The sequence below is a fragment of the Agelaius tricolor genome, unplaced genomic scaffold, assembly GCF_023055355.1.
Source record: "Agelaius tricolor isolate 1412-34295 unplaced genomic scaffold, bAgeTri1.0.p SCAF_25, whole genome shotgun sequence".
Lineage (NCBI taxonomy): Eukaryota > Metazoa > Chordata > Aves > Passeriformes > Icteridae > Agelaius > Agelaius tricolor.
In genome coordinates this window covers 3,213,741-3,223,116 of record NW_027269285.1, presented here as the reverse complement: position 1 = coordinate 3,223,116, position 9,376 = coordinate 3,213,741, and the positions used below count along the sequence as shown (strand labels likewise).

The 9,376-nt window shown below is 55.4% G+C and overlaps 1 protein-coding gene across 6 annotated transcripts; it reads left to right on the top strand.

Annotated features, from left to right (window-relative positions):
* The first annotated feature begins 944 nt into the window (after window positions 1-944).
* Window positions 945-8,364, top strand: LOC139599889 (aldehyde dehydrogenase family 3 member A2-like). Of its 6 annotated transcripts, none has more exons than XM_071447576.1 (12): window positions 945-1,185; window positions 1,878-2,051; window positions 2,429-2,660; window positions 2,750-2,835; window positions 3,706-3,914; window positions 4,066-4,183; window positions 4,282-4,423; window positions 4,556-4,722; window positions 4,856-4,955; window positions 5,369-5,604; window positions 6,544-6,667; window positions 6,933-8,364. In XM_071447576.1, exons 2-11 carry the CDS (start codon window positions 1,890-1,892, stop codon window positions 6,622-6,624), a joined length of 1,533 nt encoding a protein of 510 aa, XP_071303677.1. In that variant the 5' UTR covers window positions 945-1,185; window positions 1,878-1,889; the 3' UTR covers window positions 6,625-6,667; window positions 6,933-8,364. The 6 variants fall into 6 exon arrangements, with proteins under 6 accessions (XP_071303677.1, XP_071303678.1, XP_071303675.1 ...); XM_071447577.1 differs by lacking the exon at window positions 945-1,185 and adding an exon at window positions 1,246-1,389 and having other exon boundaries at window positions 7,053-8,364; XM_071447574.1 differs by lacking the exon at window positions 945-1,185 and adding an exon at window positions 1,246-1,389.
* The last annotated feature ends 1,012 nt before the right edge of the window (window positions 8,365-9,376 follow it).

Genomic DNA, 9,376 nt, shown 5'->3' with positions numbered 1-9,376 from the left:
TGGAGAATCCATCCTCCTCCCTGCTGGTGCTGCCAGCCTGGGTGGGTGCAGTGCAGCACCATGTCCCCAGGCACCGTGTAATGCTCCATGCTCACAGCTCAGGCTTTTACTCTGATTTCAGCACCACTAATCCTCATACAAATTCCCTTGAGCCTGCACAGAGCTCCAACCTCCTGTGCCTGCAAGGATGCTGACAGGATAACGGGGAGCATTTCCATCAGGCAACGGTCCTGTGAGGAACATTCCTGCTTCTACCCATGTTTTTTTCAATGCAAACCCAGCTTTTCTCCTTACACCACCTGGAAGGGCCCTGTCAAGCCCAGCCTGTTTTTCCTTCTCATGTTGCCTCCTGCACACAAGTTTTAGCAGTTGCTCATGTCATTCTTCTCCACAGCAGGGTGTTTACTGCTGAGATTTGTGCTACAGCTTGTGAAATGCTGAGCCACAGCCCAGGAGGTGTTAGTGAAGCCAGCTGACCACAAAAGCCAAGCTTGGTGTTTGGGGGAGTTGTTGTTCTGCACAAGCTGAAGCCAAAAGGCACTCCCAGCTTCAGAGGGCTGTGTTGATATGGGAAAATGGGATTAAACTTCACAGGAGAAGGGGTGCTCTGTGCTAGGAGCCCACATCACCTGGGCAGGAGCGCCCAGGTGCCAGCCCTGTGTGCCAAGGAGGTGCAGCCAGCATGGATTTAGTGGGGTACAGCTGCAGCCGAGGAGCTTTAGCAGTAAAGGCGCTGGGTAAATCGAGTCACGAGAGGCAGCATGTAACAACCTGCATACAATTTTCAAATAGTCACCGTGCTTTTCCTAGAACAAGTTGTGGCAGGTCTGTTTTTAACCGGAATGTGCCCAACCTTGCCCGAGCTCCTTTCTCCGCGTTTTTTCTGGCTCGCTTCCCACGCCACGACCGTATCAAGGTTAATTGGACCAGAACAGCACCTGCCCGGCTTCGCTGCCCCTCCGCGGCAGGAGGCCGCTGGCACGGCACGGCACGGCGGGGCCAGCCCCGTTCTTTCCCCGCTCCCTGCCCCGATAAGGCTCCGCAGGGACTCTGCCCTCCGCCCCTAGGGCAGAGCCCCACGCCCCGGCAGCGTTTCACAACCGGCCCGGCAGCGCCAGAGCCGCTTCCACCCGCGGAGCCCACGGAGGGACTGCGGCAGGAGCATCCCCGAGCGCGGCGGCCAAGGTAGCGGCGGTACCGCGGGGACGCATCCTACACCCCGCTCCGCTTCTTCCTCCTCCTCCTCCTCCTCCTCCTCCTCCTCCTCCTCCTCCTCTCTCCCACCGGGACCACCGGGCAGGGAGGGAGGGCGGCTGCCCCGCGGCCTCGCCCGTTCCGCTTCCGTCATGTGAGCGGAAAGAGGAAGCGGCGGCGGCGGCGGCGACCCCGGTGGGCGGCGGGGCCGCGGGGGCGGAGGGTCCTGCCCGGGGCTGGGGGCACCGGCCGGGGGGAGAACCAGCGGTTCGCAGCCACCGTGCCGCAGCCACTGCCGCCTCAGCTCCGCTGTCGCTCGGGGGTCCCCGCGGTTCCTCGGGGGGTGCGAGAGGGGGTCCCCATCCCGCCGTGTCCTCGCCGGGTGTCGCTCGGAACCGCGGTGCGCTCCGCCCCGCCGGGAGCAGCCCCGGCTCCCTCGGTGACATCCCCACGCTGCCACCAACGCCCTGCGCTGCTTCTCAAACTTTTCTAACTCGGGAGTTATGTAAGGCTCCGGAGAGATGCGGCGGGATTAGGGAGGAGCGGCGGCGGGATCGCTGCCTGCAGATGGGCCGGGGGGAGCGGCTGGAGGGCGGGAGCGCGCCCGGTGCTCCTGGGGACGAGCCGGGCTGGGCGGCCTCCATGGCCCTGTGCTGAGCTGGGGGTCGCCGGTGTCTCCTCAGTGCTGAGCAGCCATGGAGAAGATGCAGCAGATCGTGGGCCGGGCCAGGGCTGCCTTCATGTCGGGCCGGAGCCGCCCGCTGGAGTTCAGGATTCAGCAGCTGAAGGCTCTGGAGAGGATGATAAAGGAGAAGGAGAAGGAGATCATGGCAGCTCTCAAGGCCGATCTGAACAAGGTCTGGGTCGGGGAGTTTCTCCCATCTGTGCATGGACAGTGGTTGGCCCTGAAGGGAAAGTGGGAAGGCCAAGGGCTGCCTTTGCTGTGCTAAATGACTTTTGCTTTTGTCCCCTTGGCCTTGTGCCTGTGTGGCCTGCAAAGATCTGCTGCCACCATTACTGAGAAGGAGTCAGTCTAAGGCAGAACTGCAAAGGCAGTCCTGGCTGTCAGGTCTTGGGTTCTGCCTCACACACCCAGACTGGCCATCTCTGGCCAGGGATCCTTTGTCGCTGCCAGTGACAGACACTTGGAAGCCAGCAGGGCTGGCTGTGGGAGCTGGGTGCTGTGGGAGCTGCTGCCTTTTCCATCCCTTCCCCAAACTCCCTGTTGTTACAGAGTGGGCCCAATGCCTTCAACCAAGAGATTCTGGGCATGCTGAGGGAGCTGGCCCTCACCATGGAGGAGCTGCCATCCTGGGCAGCCCCTCATCACGTCAAAAAGGACCTGCTGACCATGAGGGACGAGGCCTACATCGGCTACGAGCCCCTGGGCGTGGTGCTGATCATTGGGGCCTGGAACTACCCCTTTGCCCTGGTCGTGCAGCCCCTGATCGGGGCCATCGCTGCAGGTGGGGATTCAGCAGGGCCTTGGTGGGGTCCTGGCTGGGTGTGGGCAGAGGATTGAGGGCTCAGTGTCCGTGCTGTGTGTGCCCTGCAGGCAATGCTGTGGTGGTGAAACCGTCAGAGGTCAGTGAGAACACGGCTCGGCTGGTGGCTGAGCTGCTCCCACAGTACCTGGACAAGGTGAGTGTGGCCCCATGCCTGACATGAGTGTCTTGATCTGTCCTGCTTTCAAAGGGCTCCTGCAGGTTCGAGCCAATGCCATTGCCTGCTCCCTTCAAAGGAGCATAAGCGGGAGGCACAGGAAGGGTTGAGTTACTGTTAGAGTCCAAAGGTACATTGACAAATTCTCCCTGTGTTTGTGTATGAGCTTACATAACACTGCTGCAGCATCACAGCCTTTTTGACATCCATGACCATATGGAGAGCTGTGTATGCACTTCTCACTGCTCTTTTGGAGCTGTGCTGGGGATGCCCTTAGGTCAGCACAGGTTGTGTGGGATGCTGGTGGTGCCTGGCTCTTCCTGAGAATTGGGCACTGGGTGTTCCATGGCAACATGGCCTGGGTTTTCATGTCCTGCTGAAGTGCACTTGCAGGAGGAGGTGTTGTTCCTCCTCCTCTTGCCTAGCAGTTCTGTCATCCCTTGCACTGTGTCACGGAGATAGGCTGTTCCTGTCACTGCACAGGGCCCTGAGGAGTTTCCTCCAGGGTGTTAGCGCCTTCTCTGGGTGGGAGGCAGGAGCAGGGGAAGGAGGCAGCCCTTGGGAGAGCCTGGCAGTCATATGTGCTCTGATTCTTCCTGTGTGGGAGCAGCTCCACAGCCAGACTCAGCCCTGGCCTCAGCCTTCGTTTCTTTCAGTTGAAGTGGCACAAAGTAGGAAATGAATTTTCATTTCAGGGGAAGGAGCAGAGCATATCTGTGGCACCACCATATTTTGTCCCTGTCATGAAGTAGGCCGCAAACAAGTCTGCCCTCTGCCACATGCAGAGCTGCTGCCTTGATGTGAGTGCTTTGAATCAAGGTAACTCTCAGGCTCTTGTTTGCCCTGCAGGATCTGTATGCTGTGGTCACTGGAGGAGTTCCTGAGACAACCGAGCTGCTGACCCAGAGATTTGATCATATCCTCTACACTGGCAACACCGCCGTGGGCAGAATTGTGATGGCAGCAGCTGCCAAGCACCTGACCCCTGTCACCCTGGAGCTGGGGGGGAAGAGCCCCTGCTACATCGACAGGGACTGTGACCTGGCTGTTGCCTGCAGGTCTGGCTCTTGCAGCCTTGAGGGGCCCTCAGCAGCAGGGCAGGGGAACGTCTCTGGGCCAGCATGGCCAGCTCAGGTGCTGGCAGCTGGGCTGAGGGGTGGGGAAGGGACTGAGCATGGAGCAAGCATGTCCCTTTCTCCCTTGCCACAGGCGGATAGCGTGGGGCAAGTACATGAACTGTGGGCAGACCTGCGTCGCCCCAGACTACATCCTGTGTGACCCATCCATCCAGAGCAAGGTGGTGGAGAACATCAAGGCCAGTCTGAAGGTGAGGGAGGAGTCCCTTGTGCTCTGGAGATTGTCCCAGGTGTGATTTCCTGGAGCTGTGTGCTGAGCACTTTTGTTTCTGCTGTTCCCTTTTGTCAGGAATTCTATGGGGAGGACGTGAAGTCATCTCCAGACTATGAAAGGATCGTCAACCAGCGTCACTTCAAGAGGATCCTGGGCTTGATGGAAGGGCAGAAAATTGCTTTTGGGGGAGAAACTGATGAGGCCTCCCGCTTCATAGGTTCTGTGGAGGGGAGGTGGTAGTGGGTGTTTTGTGGGGTCTGTTTGTCTGTGCCTTTTTTGACCCAGGTGCTGTGATGGGCCAGGTCTGTGTCCTGCTCATGCTGTTCTCTCATTCTCCCATTTGCCTCAGCTCCAACCATCCTCACGGATGTTTCCCCGGACTCAAAGGTGATGGAGGAGGAAATCTTTGGGCCAGTGCTGCCCATTGTGACTGTGAAGAGCGTGGAGGAAGCCATTGAGTTCATCAACGGTCGGGAGAAGCCTCTTGCCCTGTATGTCTTCTCCAACAACAAGAAGGTGGGTCTGGGCTGTGCCAGAGGAGATGAACATTGCTGAAATGTAGTTCCCTTTCCAGTATCCTCAGTTGCATGGTCTGGTCTCTTCTTTGAGCCTTTTTAATCTTTTGATTTGTGTTTTTTTCTTTTTGTAGTTAGTCAAGAGAGTCATCTCGGAAACCTCCAGTGGTGGTGTGACTGGAAATGATGTCATTATGCATTTATTCCTCTCAACTTTGCCTTTTGGTGGTGTTGGTAAGTTACTGGAGCTCCTTAAGAGTTGGGACTTAATATACAGTGTGTCCCAGGGAGCAACAACTCATGGTTTGTGTCTGGGTATCCCTGTGCCTCCTACAGCTCAAGAGTCTCTGTGCAGCAGGTCTTGATAATAATTATAAGTTCTGGGAGTGCATTAGGGTGGGGGCCAGGAGGGAAAAACCTTTGGGTGTATTTTTGGAAAGACTGAAGCATTTAGTGCCGCCTGCTGGGGAAGGTGCATTAAAACCATGATCTGCATGCAATCAGAGTGACTGGGGTAAATGAGGTGAGGAAGAAGAGGGTTGGAGTACAGATGAGAAGTGCTGCAGGGGAAGGCTCAGTTGTCCTCAGGTGGGCAGAGTTCAGGCTGGCTGAGGCTGAGGAGTGCCCTGCCTGGCTGTGTCCCTCAGGGCACAGTGGGATGGGTGGCTACCACGGCAAGCACAGCTTCGAGACCTTCTCCCACCGCCGCGCCTGCCTCATCAAGGACCTGAAGATGGAGAGCACCAACAAAATGCGGTACCCACCTGGCAGCCAGAAGAAGGTGGACTGGGCCAAGTTCTTCCTGCTGAAGAGGTTTAGCAAGGCCCGAATTGGGCTCTTTGTCCTGGCCCTGCTGGGGGTGGTGGCAGCGGTGATGATCAAGGTGAGTTTTGGGTCTTTGCTGTCTATAGCAGTGCATTTACAATTTACCTGACCTGTTCTTTGCAACTGCAGCCCTTTTGTAAAGCCTGGCCTCTTTTTCTGTCTTGAGATTTATGATATCTGTCCCACCTTAAATTCTTACCTTCTCACTCTTGCAAGCTGTCTGTAGAATAGGAATATCCCCGGAGAGATCTCCAGGCTGCTGTACTCCCTGTTGCTCTTCCCTGGTAGGTGACACCCGTGGGATGCTCCCTCCAGAGGCAGAGGTTGGTAGTTTTGGACTGCTTAGGCGTGGTTTCCATCCCAGAGCTTCCTTCAGCAGCGTTTGAGCTGCCTCACAGCCCAGAGAGCTGCAGTCTGTGCCGTGGCACCCTGGGGAGGGAAGCTGTGTCCCAAAGCTGGGGTCTGTCACAAGCTCTTGCTCCTCCTCGCCCATGGCAGCCCCTGTCTGACCTCAGCTCAATTATTCCCATTTCCTCCTGTGTTTCCAGCTGGGTAGTGCGGAAGGGTGGGATGTCCTCTCCTCTCTGCAGGAGGCAGAGGCTTGCAGGAGGCTCAGGATGCCTCCTGAGGCGGAGGAGCAAGATCTGAATCTCTAAGTGTGATCACTGCTGGTTCTCCATGTCTGACATAGCAGACACTACATGTGCCTTCACTGACTGCTCCATGGGGATTACTGAGCTTAAGGGAGCAGCTCCTGAGGGCACAGGAGGAGGCAGGGTGGATCAGAGCTCTGCCTTTCAGTCTGTGTAGTTGCTGCTGCACAGGAGACACTCAGGAGCCCAGCATCCCAGGGGAAATATCCTGCTCACATAAGGAGGAGATTTAAGAGCCAAGAACTGGCTCAGGCCTCGAGGCAGCAGCCAGGGAGGCAGGCCCTGTGTAGGGCAATGAGAGGGGGGGAATCTCACGGCATCTTGAAATCATTTGGGTTTCTCAGAGCCACCAGTCTGTGCTGAAGAGAAAAGCCCTCTTGGTTGTGCTGGCTGTGCAGAGGCTGGGCTGGCCCAGTGGGTGGTAAGGAGGAGCAGGTTTCAGAGCACTGCTGTGGCTGCCACAGTGAGGTAGGAGCCTTTTTCTTCTCCTGTGTGTAGACCTAGTTTGAGATTGGGAAAAGCTTTATAGATGAGTGAATGCGGGGCTGAGCCAGAGCACGATGTTTTCCCTGGCATCTGAGATAACCAGTGCATGCTGAGGGGCAGGAGAGCTGCACGTTGGGGAACCCCCTGCCTGAAGAAGGGGCTTTGCTTCAGGCTGTTCTAGAAAGGGAATTGGTTTTGTCTCAGCAGATCCTTCACAGGGTGTTGGTGTTGTGTTTTGCTTTCACAGGTGCTTAACTGATGAAGAGAGGAGAAGGCACCATGTGCACATCATACTCTGGGTGCTGGCTTTGTGTCTGTTTCCTTAAGCTGGGAAGTCATTATTTTCTTTTGTTCTGGGTGATTTCAGTGAGCTGTCGAGCACACAGAGTAGCCTTAGAGAGGCACTAACCACGAGAAGGCTCAGATTCCTGTTTACTTAAAAGCCATGCTGGAACAGAGGGAACACTGGGGCCAAGCTCTCCGAAGGAGGACTGCAGGAATTCCAGTCCCTACCTGCACCCCACGCCATGCAGAGCTTCCAGGGACACACAGTGTCCTGCACCAAACCACTCACCTTCCTTCACTGACCAACAGGAGCTGAAATTTCAGCAGTCCTTGGATTGAGAGGGTTTTCCCTGCAGTTTTGGGGATGGTCTGAACACTCACCCTCTTGGTGACAAGCCTGGCACAGGCTGTGCTGCCCGATGCATTTGGCCAAGAGTGGTGGCTGTGAATAAACCCAGTGAGGTTCCCCTTGCCATTTAACTGAGGTGAAACAGTCTCACATCTCTGCAATCCAGAATCATCCACAGCTGGTCAGGGGCTGCTTGCTGGGTTCTGTGTTTCATCACGTGCCTTTAACAGTTATTTAGCAGTTAGAAAATTCCAAAGGTGATGCCTGTGCTGCCTGTGTTGTGCTGATGAGTGTCTCATGCTGGAGCAAAAGAATTTTCATGCCTGTTCAGAGAAGTGGGAATGACAAATACCTTGTGGATTGGCCCCACAGAACCACTTGCTTTTTCCCTGTGGGATGGGGAAGAGAATTGGAAGAAAGTGAGAAAACTTGTATGTTGAGATAAAAATAGTTTAATAGGTGAAGTGAAAACTGGGCTTGCAGGCAGATCAAAGCAAATTAAGGAATTTGTTCATTAATTCCCCTCATCAGGCAGGTGTTCAGCCATCCCCAGGAGAGCAGGGCATCATCACACCTGGTGGTGACTTGGGAAGACAAACACCAGGACTCCCAATGTCACAAACCCAAAACAGCACCATCCTTCTATGAAGAAACTTAGTGTCTAACAGGAAAACTGACTTCATCCCAGTACAAAGCTGTTCCTGGTCAGGTTCCTCCAAGAGAAAACAATTACTGGAAGAGTGTGTGTGCTCCTTCGTGTTTGAGCTTCTCAGGATTCTGTAATCTTGCACTGGGGGATTATGTGGGGCTTGTTCTAGCTTGGGGGAAGGATGCTGAAGGAATTGAAGGTGAAAGAGCCTTCGAACTATTAATGTTAAAGCAAATTGAAAAAATATTACTAAATGCAATTACTATAGGGTAGAAAATTATATTTACTGTGCAATAAGTGGGATTTCTTCATGTCTGGTGAAAATCCATATGCTAAGCCTTTTTGATGATACATTTTGCAAGCCACTAAATAAACACTGAGGATTTAAATAATAAACTGAGTGTGGTAAGTCCTTGCAGTCTCTTGAGGAATCCTGCTCTGCTGGTCCCAGCTCTGGCCATGGCTTGGCTGAATGTCACACAGGTGTTGTGAGGTGTCCCTGGCACCCTGGCAGGGATCCCCCAGAGCTCTGTTGGGCACTGAAAACACTCCTGGAGCCAGGCAGGGAGTGGGGTGAGCCAGCAGAGGAGCTGGCCTGTTTCCCCCTCTCAGATCCATGCTGGATTCCCTGCCACCTGCCTGCTTGGGGGTTTTAGATCCTGAGTCTGAGCCTTGTGTCCCAACACATGGGCCAGGTGTGGGCAAAGGCACGTGGTGTGTGCCATCCCACACCAGGGCTGAGTCACTGCCCTGCCTGGAGCAGCCACCCAGGGCTGGACAGGGTTGGGTAAAGGGCATCTCATGATGCCCAGCAAGAGCCCTGGGCCAGGGCCAGCTCTCCCGTGGGAGGAGGGATCGCCCCCAGCCATGGCAGGGGAAGGGCTTGTGCCTGCTTGCAGTCGCCACAGGAGGCTGGTGGAGAGAGAAGCTCCTCTGAAGGTAACTCGCTTTTTTTCCTTCGTTTTTTAATGAGTCACTTACTTTCTTGGGCTGTGGCAGTGGGTTGGGAAGGGTAGGATTTAATCATTGTAAGGGGATCTTGGTGTGTTGGTTGGGCAGGGAAGCAGCACCAGATCTCTGGTCCTGACCAAAGTGAAATGCTGCTCCTGGGAAGCAGGGGTGAGATCTCTGCAGTGTTTTGTTGTGTTTCTGTGAAGACGTGTGAGGGCCTCAGGGTTATGGGTGCAGGCCGGCTCTGGGCACACAGCTCTGCTCCCACCCTGGCCATGGTCATCTCTGTGCTTTGGCTCCTTGGGAACATCCCTGTGAGCAGAGGGTGGAGTGGCTGGTGGGTTTGAGGCTTGGAGAAAGCACCCTCAGAGCAGGATCAATCAGCAAACCCCAGATTGCTCTGGAGGTGCCCTGTGCAGGTGGAACAGGGCTTGGGTGCTGTGAGCCCTCAGCACTC

Bases quoted from the DNA above. Each gene is read 5' to 3' on its own strand.
- LOC139599889 (XM_071447576.1), top strand. From the start codon at position 1,890: ATGGAGAAGATGCAGCAGATCGTGGGCCGGGCCAGGGCTGCCTTCATG. The intron at 4,184-4,281 runs GTGAGGGAGGAG...CCCTTTTGTCAG, and splicing joins ACATCAAGGCCAGTCTGAAG to GAATTCTATGGGGAGGACGT. The intron at 4,723-4,855 runs GTGGGTCTGGGC...TTCTTTTTGTAG, and splicing joins TCTTCTCCAACAACAAGAAG to TTAGTCAAGAGAGTCATCTC.